We start from the raw sequence: 16,449 nt of genomic DNA on the forward strand, positions 1-16,449 counted from the left end.
AGAAGGGACCGCAACACACCGAGTAGTCATCAATGGCGAGGCAAGCACCGCACCCCTCACATAGCAATCAAAGACAGAAGGGCTTTCCATCTAACTTTTAGCTGAAAAAAAAACCAAAAAAAAATGATTCATGGATGTATTCACAAATCCATCAGTCTATTATTTGACTATAAGTGTAAAAAAAAAAAAAAAAAGATAAAATTATCCTTACGAAATAAACAGGACATAACTTTTTAACAAACAACTTTCTTTACTTTTTGTCAATCTGTCCCTCCGATAAATAGTAAACTTAAACCTACTCTTTTATCTCAACCATTAAAAAAGTTTTAATAAATTTTCATTAAAAAAATTATTTAGTGCTATAGCTTCTATAATTGACTTAATAGCTTCTATATTTGTTTTAAAATTAATTTTAATCAATTTAAAATAGTTTAAATAAAGTTTTAAGTAATTTTGATAAATAATATTTTAATATAATAATATTTATGTATAATAATTTTGATTAAAATAAAATAATCAAATTTTAATATTTTAACAGCTATATCGTAGTAAAAAAAACAAGAAGATGGATTGCCACCCAACCCTACACGATCGACCTTTACAGCTATTCATATATATGAATAGTAATTTCTGATAATTATAGTATAACAGTATTGAAAATAAGGATATTATCCGTAGAGAAGCGTTTACTTTATTTAGACTCACTATTATCTTTTATCCTCCAAGTAAACACAAAACATAAACGGAAGCGCCCTAACTAAGCAAAGCTAAATCGCCTTGTCGCTAGCCGCTCAACCGCTTCCCTGCGCGGCAGCCCGATCAAGCAAAGCAAAGCAAAGCAGGAAGAGAGCGAGGTAGATCAACGCCGATCGCTTCGCCGTTCTTGTTTTTGTAGATCTTTCCAATCTCGCATTCTTACCCCTCTCTCTCATCTTGATTGTCTTCTCATGGATCTCTAGGGTTTTTCGTCGAATCTCACTGCCCCGCCGCCTTGTTCATCGTCTTCCAAGGGGCGCCATCTGTGGCTTGAGGCGTTCCTCGCCGACTTCGATCGCTCTTTGGGATCATCCTGTTTGTGGCATCTTCCTGGATCTCCGATTGCATCTGAGTTATTTGTTTGGGTCGTTTGATGGATTTCGAGCAACCGGATCGGTACGGAAACAGGAGGGCCTACCAGCGGGCAGGGCCGTCTCAGGTTCCAGACAGAAGCAACAAGGTATGCTTCCACTGGCAGGCGGGGCGATGCAGCCGTCACCCGTGTCCCTTTCTCCATAGCGACCCGCCGCAGACCGTGCTCGCCGATGGCGCTGCCAAGCGGGGGCACTTGCACGGCCACGTGTCTAGAAATCCTGCCTCCGCGGGCGCGCCGCCCTCCAAGTGGGGCAAGGGTCGAGCGGGTGGCAAGGCTCCCGACAAGATCTGCAATTACTTCCTCGCTGGAAATTGTAGTTTCGGAGATAGGTGCAGGTTCCTGCATTCGTGGTTCATGAGCGATAGCTTCTCTCTCTTGACCCAACTCCAGGGGCATCAAAAGGTGGCTCTTTTGGTTTCTTTTGCTTCACTTGCTTTTGGTGGCTGATAGTCTGAATATTCTGATAGGTAGTGACTGGTATCGCTCTGCCTTCAGGGTCTGATAAACTCTACTCTTGTAGCAAGGATGAGTCTGTTCGTGTTTGGGATACTCAAACTGGGAAGGTATTGATGCTCTTCAAACTCCTTTACTACATCGGTAAAGGAATCACATAGTGCCTGACTCTTGCAATTTTGTGGAAGTGCGTTGGAGCCATCAATATGGGAGGTGAGGTTGGATGTATGATCAGTGAAGGTCCTTGGTTATTTATTGGAGTTGCGAATGCTGTCAAGGTTAGAGCTCTTAGAATATGTTACCATCATGTCATATAAGGAAATGGAGAAATGGATTTGTTTGTATGCTGGTTCAGGCATGGAACACACAAACAACAACAGAACAAAGCCTTGATGGCCCTGTCGGACAAGTTTATGCTTTGACCGTTGGTAATGGTATGCTATTTGCTGGAACACAGGTGCTTCTTTTCCGTATGACATTATTTGTTATACCTTTATTTTAGTGTGTGTTGTTCATTTCATGATCTCCATGTATCATGTGATGTACATTTTGAATGTTTTCAACTATGCCTTAACTTTGTGCAGGATGCACGAATATTGGTGTGGAAATTTAGTGCTGCTGGGAATGTCTTTGAACCAGCTACTTCTCTTTCTGATCATCGGCATGCAGTAGTTTCTCTAGTTGCAGGGGCCATGAAGCTTTACTCAGGTTCTATGGATAATACAATAAAAGTATGAACCCTTGAACAATTACACTTTGATTGTCAGATTAGATCAACCCAAGCTTGTGTTCTAATTGTAAGTCATGTTAAATTGTCAGGTCCATACTTGAATCTATACTTAGGTAACTTTTCAAGGTTTTCACAACTGTCAACTTGGCATGCTTTTTGTTATGTGCAATATAAAAGTTTGAGATCTTATTAGAAGTATAGTGTTTTATGTGTCTTGAACATGGCCTATTAGTTCAGTCTAAGCATACTGAAACTATGGTTTGACATGTCATATTGTGCAAACGCTATGGTTTAAATGTGGCTTTTTGTGAAATTATCAAAACCCAAGCTGTGCCAATTGTGCCTATATTTAGAATGCTTTGGTGCGCTTAAAAATGTGCCATGATGACTTCAAGTAATATTAGTTATCTTTTTGAGCTTGTTTCTTCAAAATTTTAATTCAATTATTTATCTAATTATTAATCTTATTTCTAGAAGGAACCAAATTAAGTGAAAGAAGATTACAAAAGAAAAGGTTATATAAATTCATTTTGACATGCATTGAAGTAAAAAATGAGTAGATATCGTTTTAAATCAACTATCTAAGTTAATATAGTCTTATTAAGAGTAAAGAATCAAAGTGGAAGATGATTAATTGAGGTAACAACTATTTGAATTCATCTTAGCATGCATTAACACATGGCAAAAGGCTTTTGAGTATTGATAAGTTTTTTTAGTCTAATTTATTGTATTTGTTAGTCTTCTTTTAGAAGTAAATAAACTCAGTCAAATAATATTAGTTTCAAATTTATTTTGGCATGCATCTGTGTGTGATGAGTGTTGGCACAACACTACACAACCATTGTGGTGTTGTGGCAGGAGAATGAAACTCCTGAATGGAAGGATATTTTCAAACTTGGTTGAAACTACTAAAACATTGTCAACGATCCTAACACTTTAGATTGATTCTCCCTTGATATCCTTTTCAAACTAACCTGCCTGAAATACTGCAATAATTTGATTGGAATTACCTTGTTATCAAGCTTCTATTTGTCTCAATGATTAACTTTTAAAGCATGTTGCAATTAACACTATAGCTTTAGCTATTTCCTCAAGAGAAAAGCAGTAGCACATTGTGTATAATAGGACATGTTTACTATCTCATGTGACTAGTTACACAGATTAATCCCTCCCCTCTGACCCTCTGTTTGGGAGGGGGTGAGGGAAGGGGAGGGAAGGGTGGGGAAGGGGAACTTTTAACCTTGTTTGGGAAGGAGTGAGTTAAGGAGGTGAAGGGGAAGGAAGAGTAAGCTTTAACTTTGCGAGGGGGCAAAGAGGCCGAATTCCTTACACCCCGATTTGGGGGTGTAAGGAAGGGTAAGTGGAACCTCAAAAAAGTTTATTCTAAATTTATCCCTATTTCTAAGCCGTACCTCATTTCGTTATTCATATTCACCTCCAAGAGCTTGATGAACTCCGCGAAGAGGACGAATCCTCCTTGTAGTCTCCATGGTTGCTATCCACAACCTCTTGACCTCCGTTTCCTGTCGATTCTTCTCTCGACGGATGGCTACGTCCCACCCGATATCCACCCCCTAGAATTAAGTGGTGGAAGTTAAGGATGGGAAGTAAAACATATTTAAGGAGAAGGTAGGACTACAAACATTAGGTGAAATATACAGTGACTCTAATACAACATGAGATAAGATAGTATCAAAGTAAAAATAGTAGCCAAGAGTGTAGTCGGCGAGTCAAAGGAGCATGCACCACCAAGCAAGGAATCTTGGTGGTGGAATGAGCTCTTCCATGTTGACCTGGGGACAAACTGGCGGAGGCACTAGAGGCGAGTGAATCACCTTTTTCTACCATTGGTGTTGGAATGAGAGTACAGGAGAAAGTGAAAGAAAAACGAACAACTTATAAAGAATTATATATTTGTAAGAACGAGGAAAACTTAAAAAAATATACAATAGTAAGGAAAGAGGCTAAAAAAACAGTGAATGAAGCAAAGAATGAAACTTTTGAACGGTTATATTGAAAATTGGATATAAAAGAAAGAGAAGGAGATATTTATATAATAGCTAAAGTGAGAGAGAGGAAGACAAAAGATTTTATACAAATAAGATGTATTAAAGATGATTGTAATATGGTAATAGTAAATGATGGAGAAATAAAAGAGCAGTAGAATTAATATTTTAATCAACTTTTTAATGAACGTTTATGTGATTAGCTTAACTTAGGTAATTTAAGTAGGTCAAATAAGTATAAAAATTTAATTTTTTATCGTAAAATTTAAATTTCAGAAATAGAACAAGCTTTAAATGAGATGTAAAATGAAAAAGTTTTTGGCTATTCCGATAGAGGTATGGAAGTGTCTAGCGAAACATATTGAATGACTTACAAAATTATTTAACAAGATATTGAAAACGAAAAAAATATTTGATAATGGAGGGTAAATACTCTAATTCCTTTATATAAGAAAAAGGGAGATATATAAAATTGTACAAACTATAGGAGTATTAAACTAATGAGTCATATCATTAACTTTAGGAAAGAGTAAGAAAAAAAATTAAGGAGGCCACGGTGACAAAAATCAATTTGGGTTCATGCGATAATAAAAGTCATATATCTTCTTAGACAACAAGATATTTCGTGAGCAAAAGCAAAATCTACACATGATATTCATTTACTTTAGAAAAAGTTTATGATAGAGTCCCAAGAAAAATTATATGAGGAATTCTAGAAAAGAGAGGTGTTAGCGTATCATATATTGAATTAATTAAGGATATGCACGAAAATGTAACAAACCGAGTGAAAACTTTAGACAGATTAACTGAAGTATTTCCAAAAAAGATAGAATTATATTAAGGATTAACTCTAAGTCTCTATATTTTTACACTAACCATGGATGAACTATTGGACACATTCAGAATACAATATCGTAGTGTATGTTGTTTGCAGATGAAATTGTTTTGGTAGATGAGACACATGGAGTGAATGTTAAATTAGAATCTTAATAGGAAGCACTAGAATTGAAAGGTTTTAGGCGTAGTAGAGTAAAAACATGATATATGAAATTTAAGTTTAGCAATATTAGACGTAATGAGACAAATATTAAAATAGGAGATGACTAGATATGTAAGTATTTAGGATCACTTTTGCAAAACGATAGAGGAATTGAGAGAGATGCCTTATGATCTCGTTTGGAAGCGGTGGGATGGAATGTCGACGAGCCTGCGAAGAGTAAGAGAGTTAAGGAAGGGTTAGAATGGAGACCGGATTGCCCCAACCTTCTACTCTGACGCTCAAGTCAATCTCCGGTAATGTCCAAAATGGAAAAGATAAACAATATAAGAGAATAATGAAATGTGAGTGTAAGGAGTAATCCAACGTACCTTGGCTTGCGGGGGCCGGGTTTTTTATAGCACAAATGAGTGATGTGCCACATCCGTGATTGTTAGAGGAGGTTGTGCATTTTTTGACAAGATGTCATGTTCACATTAAAGACAGTCAATTAATGCTCTAGTTAGGCAATGTGAAATTATAACATATGTACATCAAACGAGGAAGATGAACAAAAAAAAAAAGACTTTGTTAGCAACAATACAACAAGATAAAATTTATTTAAGTATAGATGATAATATAATAGGGGATAGAACTCAATGACATAGAAGAATCTATATAACCGACCCCAACTAGTCGGATAAGGCTTGGTTGTTGTTTTTAATAGAAGCTATGCTTCAATATCTAACAAAGAAATTCAGAAAATTTTGGTAAATATCAGATCTAAAATATATACGATCTGTTTATGAAAGACTCCATGTATGTACAGTTAATACACAAAATACAAAGCCCTTATTGAGACATCCAACTCCCAGATCCACTGACCTTAGTATTTTACACGATTAAAAAAAAAATCTCTTAGTCACTCTGTGAAGAAAAAGGATGATGGTTTTCTCTGATAAGAATAGTTGGAATTCATACTATGGATCAAGTTTACTCTTGACAGAATTGTCAAAGCCCTTCATGTAATGTATGCGCTTCCAGTTCCAACTGTAAATCCATGTAACAATATCTCCTACAATAAGTTGGTGCAAGTTAAAATTTAGTCCCACCTTCATGGAATACCAACAAAATGGTCTCTTAATTTTAGTTATGGGTGATCGAGTTTGAATAGATGTATACAAACTACAGCAATTATGCAACCCAATCTAGGCTGACATAATTTGTTTTTTTTAAAAAATTAAAGCAAATAGGCAGATTCTCTGTTCTCGAAGTTCACTATGAAATCATCAAAATTGAAATTCTTTACTAAAATGTAAATGTAAAAAAAGATGTTATCCTTCAAAATTTCAAGCCGCTGTCTTTTTGTTTTACATGATCTTTTTGTTTTATGATTAATATTCTTCATGAGGTAAATAAGTGTTCTGAATAGCAGCATCTCCTATTCTTCAGGTGTGGGATCTGGCAACATTCCAATGCCTTCAGACCCTCAGTGGCCACACATCTGTTGTTATGTCAGTGCTTTGTTGGGATAAGTTTTTACTATCTTCTTCTTTGGACAATACAATCAAGGTTATCTTCTTGTTCCGTTTTGTAGTTTATTCTTGTGATTGTCTTATTTCTTTTATTTCATTCGTAGATTCTTAGAACACCTGATCTAGTACACTTAATAGCATCCTGTTGTACTTCTAGGTTTGGGTTTTGACAGATGCTGGGAATCTGGAAGTAGCATACACTCACGAGGAGGAACATGTACCCACCTGTGCTTTAGTAAACTTTGGTTATTTTTTTTGCATGGCATAGTTGCTTGCATGTTTTTTTTTTCTTTTTCTTTTTCTTTTTGTGAACTCTTTCAACTTGCAAGCACTGATGTCTTCGATTCACTCTATGATGATCAGCTGCGAAGATATAGCAGCTAATTTTGTAATTTTTTCCTAGTGTTTATTATTCATAACTGCCATTTAAATCATTGTTAATCATGTGCGAAAAATACCATCATAAATATGTGATAAAGTCAAGCAATGTTGATTTGACCACTACAAATGCTGTTGGCTGTCATCATAACTTGATTAGAGGAAGAACCAACTTAGCATCTTGCTTTGGTATATTTATATCACTTCAACTGCACTTCTGAATCTTTGTATAGCTTTAGCTTTTTCGCATTTTAGCTTCTTCTAAAACTGTGGAAGGGGAGCCTTGGCGCAACGGTAAAGTTGTTGCCATGTGACCAAAAGGTCACAGGTTCGAATCCTGGAAACAACCTCTTACAAAAAGCAGGGTAAGGCTGCATACAATGGATCCTTGGGACCCCGCATGACGGGAGATTCGTGCACCGGGCTGCCCTTTAGCTTCTTCTAAGACTAATGTTTTCTTGAATGTAATGATACTGTGTTAAATAAATAATAGGGGATTGAGTTCATGGAATGTAAGGCATAATAATTTATTCACGCAATTGACCACTAGCAAATGCAAGCTTCTCTGCATTTATCTTGGCTGAAATGTTTTTATAGAAGAGGAAGTCAGCGAGAACAAGCCCAATCCAAGGCACCTCAAGAAATAGAGAGATCGGGCCTAGTTATTCCATATGTCAGCATTTTTTGGATAACCCAATCTTGATTGTAGAGATTGGATTTTTTTTTAGTGTTTAAATCAATGAATGCATCAGATTATGATGTGCTTCATCTTTTATCTTCATTCAAACCCCCCTCATTGAATTATGGCTCTCTTTTATATATTATGATGCTCTTAGATGCTTCCTCATCACCTGGTTTCAAAACTAAATATCCACTGACTTTGATGCTGATAATTGCCATCGTCTCTCAGGGTGTACTTGCCCTATGTGGCATGCTTGATGCTGAAGCCAAACCTGTCATATTATGTTCTTGCAACGACAATAGCATACGGGTTTATGACCTGCCTTCGTAAGTATAAGACATTATATAACATTAAAGCTGAAGTACAGTTTTTCAGCACCATACTGGGAATTTATCTTCTGTCCATTTTAGGTTCGGCGAGCGGGGTAGGATATTTTCAAAACAAGAGATGAGAGCGATACAAGTTGGACCTGGTGGTTTGTTTTTCACTGGAGATGGAACGGGCGAGCTGAAGGTATGGCAATGGTCATCAAAACAAAATAACTGATTGCTGTTCTAGGTCATAGTTCCTTTGTAATATGTAAACCATTTATCGAGTCTAAGAAGTCAGCTGCCAATTTTGATGTTGTCATTTATTTGGTTTGAAAGAGGATGTGAATGCGGGTCATTCGTTTGCTGATTATTGATCATCACCAGCCGGTTATAGAATCATAATCGTGCAAGTTGCACCTGATTTAGTCTTTATAATAAAATTGTGGATCTGGATTTAGCTGAGGAAGTTAGTTAATGTTTCAAACATATTGATGTGAATGCCTTGTAGACTAATGCGTACATGGATCTGTGGTGTGCAATTTTGTTTCATGGCTCATTTTCGCTTAATGACGGCCAAGCGGCAGGTTCTAGTGTCTTATTTGGGTAAATTTTATGTGGCATATTGAGGTTGCAAGGCAACTAGATTTAGGATAGAAGTTGATGGCATATTTCCTTTTTTTCCCTCACTTTATGGATTGTTTTTTAGCATTAATTTTGATCCGATTGAAACTTTGATGATCTTAGCATTCTGTTTTTGCATTGGACTTTTGCTGTCATATTATAAATTTAGATTTAGAATATTTTTGAATGATAAAGTACTTGGAAAAGAATCCCAATTAAGATATCTACACTAATCAAATTAGATTGGCGAATTTGAACGCTTGAATTATCTTCTTTTTCTGTTCATATTGAATCAATTTTTAGAAAACGTTAATCGAATTTTGCTCGACTTAGGTTCTAAAAATATCCTCATATCCTGACTTATATCTAAATAAATTTGTGGGAAAATTAACCTAATTTTTTAAAAATCTGTTTGGTCCATATTTTGGAACTTTAGATCTTTGAAGATTTTGAGGAATTCAAATTTCTAATATTAGTTTAATTATAAATTCCCAAAAGTAAAATATAAAATGTAAGAATCAAACCATAGAAAAACTTTAGCAATAGAATTATTAAAATATAAAGAAAGCCTATAATTCATAGAAACTACACAAAGATTGAGCAATTGAATGCCACGGTTGCAATTTAAAATCCAAGAACTTAACACAAGCCCAAAATATAAAAAAATTTACCCAAAACTTGAGCTAACGCCCAAGAAAACCTAAATCTTTTAGGTCAATTTGATTCAATCCTTTGGTTTGAACCAAATATATCAAATGAACTTGTGATCCAATGCATCTAGGGCTCATAGTGAGCATATTTAAATCGAATGACGTTACAATCTATTCCATTGCATATTTCGGATGAGATCAAATACAAATATGATTGTCTTTAGAATGTCGATAAAATCAACCCTCATCAGATAAAATAAAAAAATTTGACATCCCTGGAACTAAGGCCAGAGAATACAACAAATGAATAAAAGAAGAAAAGTCCTGGAAAAAAAGTCATGCAGCCCTCGTTGATCTTAGATACAACAAATTCCACAAGAAGAAAAACACCGACAAATTATATTATCTACAAAAGAATAAACAATTCAGAAAATGCATCATAGTTAATAACTCCGAAAATCTTCCCCAAAAGAAGAGTAGCGAGCATGTTAAAGATTTGCTGTCATTAGTACTGCATGGTTGAGAGTCAAGAAACCAGGAGATTTAGAGAGTTCACCTATCAGCCTATCAGCCTACATGCTCCTCAATTTTGAACTTCTTGTGATCAACTGTGATTATTTTCTGTTTGAAGAGTTTGAAGGGTTCTGTTTGCGTATATGGTAATAGCGGCAGTGGCAGCAGCAGTGATCGAGAAGCCGATTATATCATAGATAATCTGTTCCAATGAAAGGAAACCACCAGCGTTGGTTGCATATGCTAAGCTTTGAAGAAGCCTCCCACTGTTCATTTAGAACAGTAGTACAGGAAATTGAAAGGAATAATGTTATAATCTAATTGGAGAAACAAAATTGACAACAAAATTTGGGAATTCAAGAATATTAGTCGTCATCACAGACAAACAACTTCGACTGCTGAAAGCACATTTAACAAAATAAATAGAGGCAATAACAAGAAAACATGGAATTCTAGTGCCTGAAGCTTATGTAAATGTTTGGGAATAAAGAACCTTTACCACAGCATATAAAAGTAAAATTCACATATGACAGTTTGAAACCAGAAAACCTCGTTGCTTAGATAAACTGTGACGGTGTTCAGTTAAATTGTAATGATAAACAATTCAACTACAATGAAACTAAGAACAATACGTGGAGTAAATAATGTGATACTATTTGCAGCAAATAAATCTAAGAAGTCCTTTCACACAATGATAATCAGGTCCAACTGGCTCGTTAAGACCAAACATGTGAATAGTGAATCTATCAGACTCTGAAAAATAGTTGGCAAGGGGAAAAACTAGACAAACAAAAATTCATAATATAGAAAAGATTTGTGCTATAAGAAATCGAAGTTTGAGAGTTTACCAACCTGTAAATTGTAATATATATCTCATGCAGGGTTCCTACTATTGAACCTGAGATATATGGACCATAATCGACATTGGTAGCAACAGCAGCATAATTGAAAATTATATATGGAAATGGTGAAATCCTGATCAAAATGACAGATCGGAATTGGTGAAGCCAATCTCCTTCACCAGCAAATCTTACAAAAGCTGCCCTATCAGGCCATTTTTCTAACCATCTCTGCAATAATAATGATTGCATAAGCATCTTAACTATTAGTATGCGATCAACTAGAAACGAAAGCAGAGACTAACATGTATTTTGTGACGAAAGAATGAGCCGACAATAAAAGGCAATGACATGCCAATGCTCATCCCTGTCAGAATTAACAGAAATCCATAACCATAACCAAAGGTCATCCCAACTATCCACATAGAGGGTGATGAAGGCAACAGCAGAGTTGGAAATATTGCAATTGAAGCAAAAAGTAACAGCCCAAGTACTGGTTTGGTAAATGATGTCATTACCCAGTCCAACACTGGTATAACCACCTGCTAAAAGCATCAAATCTATCAGTAAGCCAAGAAGAGAGGAGAAATCAGCTAAATTAGTATTTTTTGAAGACCAATGGAGCAATCTCCCCACCGATTTATTTTGAACAACTAATAGCATGCATTTAGATGGAAGTCTATCTAAAATGTGGTCAATTGGTTTTCATTTATTAGCACCATATATTTATATTGAAGCTTGATCCATATAACTAGAACCAGTAAATTTTCCACAAGTCGCAGAAACCAAATTCAAGTAGAAAAACAGTCAACCCCAAGTTACTAGAATCATGATGAAAAACACAGATACTAGGTTCACCAGTTAATTCATTTTGATAGCATAGCACATAACAAGATCCATCTAAAAATTAAGTTCAAATGTAGTAGGAGTTAGATTACAAGATTTCTTACATCCAAATATTTGATTTATCTTTAAGGGTGCACGTAAGTTTAGGTGATGAGACCTTGAGCATTTTGGTATACATTCTGTTGCCCAAACTGAATGACATATAAGAAAAGCATCAGCGCATCTTATTGAATCCTAATGCTAAGACAAAGATAACATAATTTTAGCCACAATCACTCTTGCAGATTATATAACCAGCCTCTGCAACATCATCAAGGCAAATCATTTTGTTTAGATGCTTGAAGAAATATTGTAATAAGACAATGGAAAATATTCATTGTAAGAACCAAGATTTCTCAATCAACTTGGAATTTTCATTCTGATTTCAATTGAAAACAAAATTTACATATGCAAGAAGAACAATCACTTTAAATTGAACAGCTGTCAATCATGATCACCATGAGATGTTCTTGACCAATCTTTAGAAATACCAACACATAGGAGAATAAATATTGCATTTTTAGCTCAATCAACGACATTTTCTCTGAATAAATCATCCATAAGATATCGACACCAGTAGAGAAAATCAAATGCAAAACAATCCAAACAAACGGAAATCTCAAGCGAAAGAAGGGACCTTTTTGACCATCCAAGGACCGCCGAAGACGATGAGGAGCACGGCCACAGCCAACAAGAAAGCGCCCAGGAGAACCGCCTTCACCCACCAACAAAGCGAACTCCATATTCTACCGCCACAGTAGGACAGCTCTGCCGCAAGCCTCACGGGGTCGCCATTATCCAACCTCACATAATCTCCATTCGCCTCCTTGATCTCCAAGACCGCGCTGCTCTCGACATCGTGAGCCGGGCTGCACGCCATGGATCCGCGATCTGCTCAACCAATCCTTGAGATCCCGTAGCAGCAATCATCAACCACCAGGTTTGCTTCCAAAAAAGAGGGGAAGAAACAAAGAGAGCATTGGAGAAGCTTGAGAGGAAGGGAAGCTCCGACGGCCGTCCCGGATTCCGGATCGCTGAAGCGTGAAGGCTTCAAACTTGGATTCGAAAACAAAAACAAAGAGATTTGGGAGCGGAGTGTCGAAAATCTACCTCGCTCTCCGATTCCTCGTCGATGGCTACGCAACATACCTAAAACAAAGCAACGTTCGAACGGAATCAAGAACGACTCGTACGGCATCGCGTCGTATGTGGGACCTAGGGTTTCGGTCGAATTGTATACGTGGTGTTGTTTGTGGGTGAGAATAGTGCGTCGGAAAATAATAAGCCAAACAAGCTTATTCTTGAAAACAAAACAAAAACTCTCTTGATTTTTTTTTAATATTTTTTGGAGTAAATTCCTTTTATGGTAAAAGGAAAATAATTACACAAATTCGTAAAATAAAAATGTAATTATTATGTAAATTTTTAAAGATACTTAAAAAAATACATTTGCTACGAGTGGATGATTTACCTAACTCATTTTTATAAATTTTCTTGAATGTAATCGAGTTGATACTGGGTAGGACTTACTATTAGAGAAGCATGGTTCAATTCTTAATGGTACAAATATTGTTTCCAGTTATCTCGTGCTTCTATTTAGAAAGATCCCTCGGCTAAAATTGAATAAGTTCCTGAATTGATATTATCAATTCATGGTATGCATATGGGGGTATAGTTGTGTCCCTCCATCTTTGTTTGGTACGATCAAACTAAACATGAGGAGGCCTAAGATAAAATGGAAATAATACAAATAAATCCACTCTAGAAATGAAATCACAAATATATGATATATGCAATTAAAAAAAAAGTACATCCGTTACCTTAGCGGCCCCCCTAGTCAGTTCTTGAGAATCGACCCTTGGCTATTATGCCAGAGATACCATGCACCTACCGTCTGCGCTATACCCTGGGGGCTATGATATATGCAACTAAAGATTAAGGGGGAGAAGGTTATTCATCTTCAGAATTATTTGAGGTCCTAACCGGATTATAAATGAGGCTAAATATATCATGACAAGTAGATAAAAAAAGATTGTCCACACTTCATACAAATGTGCAATAGGTAAAGAAAACAATCGGAAAGCTCACCTCTAACGTTCCCATACATTAAAAGTGATTTCCAAGGAGAAAATCCTCTCTACAACATTGTTGTGCATAATGTCATTGATGGTCTCCTTTTTCATCCACTCAGGTACCTCCTCTTTGTTCACCTTCAAAGTGGAAATTTCAATCGTCCTCCTGTGTGATCCGCTCCCGATACTTGTGACTCAAAGCACGCCAGTGGGAGGTCATCGATGTTGCCAGCACAGTTCCTCCAACAAGTCAGCATTGGGTTGAAAAATGAAGTTCACAGAACGCGAGAGAGAAAGTAATGCTCAAGAGGTAGAGAAAGATTGTTGGTGGAGAGGAGTTGTCTCTACATGTTATAAAAAAAAATCATCATACCTTTACTTACCTTTGCCAAACCTTATATAGCCAAAGGTGAAAGGTCCACGTAAGCGACCACGTGAGCCATATAGGTGATCACACAAGCGAGACACCACCCACCAAATGGCAGCTTAAAGGGTTGTTAGGCCGACCTCTGACACTCTCGTGCTGTTGGCCAGGTGTAACCTTCTACATGAGTTGTTGGAGGCTGTTGAGTTGTTTGTTAGGTGTGCGGAAGTTGTCGATGGTTGAGACTGAGAAGTAGACAGCTACTAATAGTCGACTGGGCTTCCCGAGTCAAAATGGAAAATCACTAAATGAATGTTGAGTGCTTGGTAGCGCAAATTCCTAATGGCCTTCCCGAGTCCAAGTTTGAAGCATAGGATAAAGGTTGAGCGCTTCAGGAGAGGATTCCTGCTAGTCCGGAAGTGAAGCCAAATGCTTAGTTTGCAGAGTGCTTGGGAGCGAAGACCCTGAGTGGCCTTTCCGAGTCCGAGTGAGATATTATTAGATGAACTCCGAGTGCTTGGGAAAGGAGACTGGTGAGTTGGGAAGAGAGGCCAAGTGCTCGAGAGTAACTCCTGAGCCTTAAATCTCAAAACATCATCTATGCTTTGAAAAACAATTGTTCATATGCAACTAAATTAAAAAAATCTCACTGGATCATGCACCAAAACTGTTTAAGTTTGAATTTTTGTGTCCTTAAATTGAAAAACAAAATTCAGAAAGATCTTCCATGAATATTGATACGACGGAGTTCTGCAGTCTAGGTGTCCCGTATGATAGAAAGTCATGTTGGGCTATCAATTAAAGTCAATATGTAATAGATGCTACTTATGGAAGGTTAAACTCATCATCAAACTTGATTGGATGCGGAAATGTCTTGCGAAAATGAACACAATACTAACTCTTTGATTTTACTTAGTATCCACCTCCTTGAGACGACTAATCTAAGAGTCCACTCCTCACACTCTTTTTTCACTATAAATTTCTCCTTCTTAGATCACAACCGAAGATGGAGAAATCTTCTACAACAATTTTACAATGTAATACAAGATTGACATGAAGCAAAGAGATTACAATGATTTCTTGAGTGTATGCTGGTTTCTTATTCTTCTTCAAATCTTGCTCCAAAGATGGAAGTTAAGCTCAACCACTTCTCGGCAATGAGATGGCACAAAAACCTTGGCTCAGAATTAGAGTTCAAAATATCCTCTTTCCTTTTTATATGAATGTTTGAATTAAAGCCTTTATTTCAGAAACCAGTCGACTATTACATAACATCAGTCGACTGATATGGTTTTCTGACAACTGTTAATGTTGTTGAATGACTACTGATGCTTCTGAAACCTGTTTGATTTTGTCTCAACTTGAATATCAGTTGACTGATGTCCCACATCAGATGACTGATATCTATCAGTCAAATGGAGCAAGTCCCACTCACTTCTGTGCACTCTAATTCGACATTAGTCGATTGATGCCCCACATCAGTTGATTGATACCCATCAATCGAGTAAAACAAGCGAGTCCCACTCGCCTATGTTCTCTGCTACTTGACATCAGTCGACTGATGTCCCACATCAATCATTAGTCGAGTGAAACAAACGAGTCCCACTCACCTCTATTCTCACCCAAATCGACATCAGTCAACTAATGTAATTAACAGTTGACTGATTGTATGATCCATATGTATTTTATCAGTATCAGTTGATTGATTACTAGATCAATCGACTAATTCTCTTATTCTCAATTTTTCTAGACTTATACCTTATGTCGTGCCTGAAGTCTCCTTGTCTCCCAAATTTTGTCCTCGATCTACTTTGGACTTTCCTTAACTTGCTTCCGGTCTCCAACCACAAGGACTTTTCCCTACATGTACTCTTACAATAAATTTGAATTTATGACACACTACATGAATATCATATATAATACTCGTGTCGTAGACTTTGTCATATTTTCATATGGTACAAGATTTCTCTCTCTTTGTCAACCATCAAAAAAATCTCAACAAGTAGTATAGGATGTACAGAAAGTACTTAATTCCCCTTACACATGCACCATAAAAATATAGGGCACACCCCTATAAATCAACTACACAAGGGGTACCCTCCCTGCCAAATTAGCGATCCACCAAACAACAGTAAAAAACACAGGGTACATCCCCCAAAACTAAACACAAGTAAGCAAAAACATATAATATAGCTAATAGAGTCATATAAAATGTGCCTACAGTGAGATAGAATAAGTCAAGTTAGATACATACCAAAAGAAATAACTAAATACATCAAAACACACAAATCCTAATCAGGGT

The 16,449-nt window shown here is 36.6% G+C and overlaps 2 protein-coding genes across 3 annotated transcripts; one reads left to right on the forward strand and one right to left on the reverse strand.

Moving 5' to 3' along the window:
- The first annotated feature begins 723 nt into the window (after positions 1–723).
- On the forward strand, positions 724–8,689 carry LOC122010096 (zinc finger CCCH domain-containing protein 17-like). The gene is made up of 10 exons (XM_042566487.1): positions 724–854; positions 960–1,534; positions 1,600–1,695; positions 1,774–1,863; positions 1,941–2,042; positions 2,170–2,316; positions 6,750–6,869; positions 6,990–7,049; positions 8,121–8,218; positions 8,303–8,689. The coding sequence occupies exons 2-10, from the start codon at positions 1,130–1,132 to the stop codon at positions 8,436–8,438; spliced, it is 1,254 nt and encodes a 417-aa protein (XP_042422421.1). The 5' UTR covers positions 724–854; positions 960–1,129; the 3' UTR covers positions 8,439–8,689.
- Positions 8,690–9,622: 933 nt separating this feature from the next.
- Positions 9,623–12,908, reverse strand: LOC122010097. Of its 2 annotated transcripts, XM_042566490.1 has the most exons (5): positions 12,822–12,908; positions 12,349–12,745; positions 11,132–11,368; positions 10,840–11,057; positions 9,623–10,253 (listed from the first exon to the last, which is right to left on the reverse strand). In XM_042566490.1, the coding sequence occupies exons 2-5, from the start codon at positions 12,589–12,591 to the stop codon at positions 10,079–10,081; spliced, it is 873 nt and encodes a 290-aa protein (XP_042422424.1). In that variant the 5' UTR covers positions 12,592–12,745; positions 12,822–12,908; the 3' UTR covers positions 9,623–10,078. The 2 variants fall into 2 exon arrangements, with proteins under 2 accessions (XP_042422424.1, XP_042422422.1); XM_042566488.1 differs by having other exon boundaries at positions 12,349–12,850.
- Positions 12,909–16,449: the final 3,541 nt, after the last annotated feature.

The sequence above is a fragment of the Zingiber officinale genome, chromosome 8A (genome assembly GCF_018446385.1).
Source record: "Zingiber officinale cultivar Zhangliang chromosome 8A, Zo_v1.1, whole genome shotgun sequence".
NCBI classification, from domain to species: Eukaryota; Viridiplantae; Streptophyta; class Magnoliopsida; order Zingiberales; family Zingiberaceae; genus Zingiber; species Zingiber officinale.

Excerpts from the sequence above, each read along its gene's own strand:
- LOC122010096 (XM_042566487.1), top strand. The coding sequence starts at position 1,130 with ATGGATTTCGAGCAACCGGATCGGTACGGAAACAGGAGGGCCTACCAG. Across the intron at positions 7,050-8,120 it reads ACACTCACGAGGAGGAACAT|GGTGTACTTGCCCTATGTGG; the intron begins GTACCCACCTGT and ends ATCGTCTCTCAG. Across the intron at positions 8,219-8,302 it reads CGGGTTTATGACCTGCCTTC|GTTCGGCGAGCGGGGTAGGA; the intron begins GTAAGTATAAGA and ends TGTCCATTTTAG.
- LOC122010097 (XM_042566490.1), bottom strand. The coding sequence starts at position 12,591 with ATGGCGTGCAGCCCGGCTCACGATGTCGAGAGCAGCGCGGTCTTGGAG. Across the intron at positions 11,058-11,131 it reads TCTTTCGTCACAAAATACAT|AGATGGTTAGAAAAATGGCC; the intron begins GTTAGTCTCTGC and ends TTATTATTGCAG. Across the intron at positions 10,254-10,839 it reads ATATATATTACAATTTACAG|TGGGAGGCTTCTTCAAAGCT; the intron begins GTTGGTAAACTC and ends CTAAATGAACAG.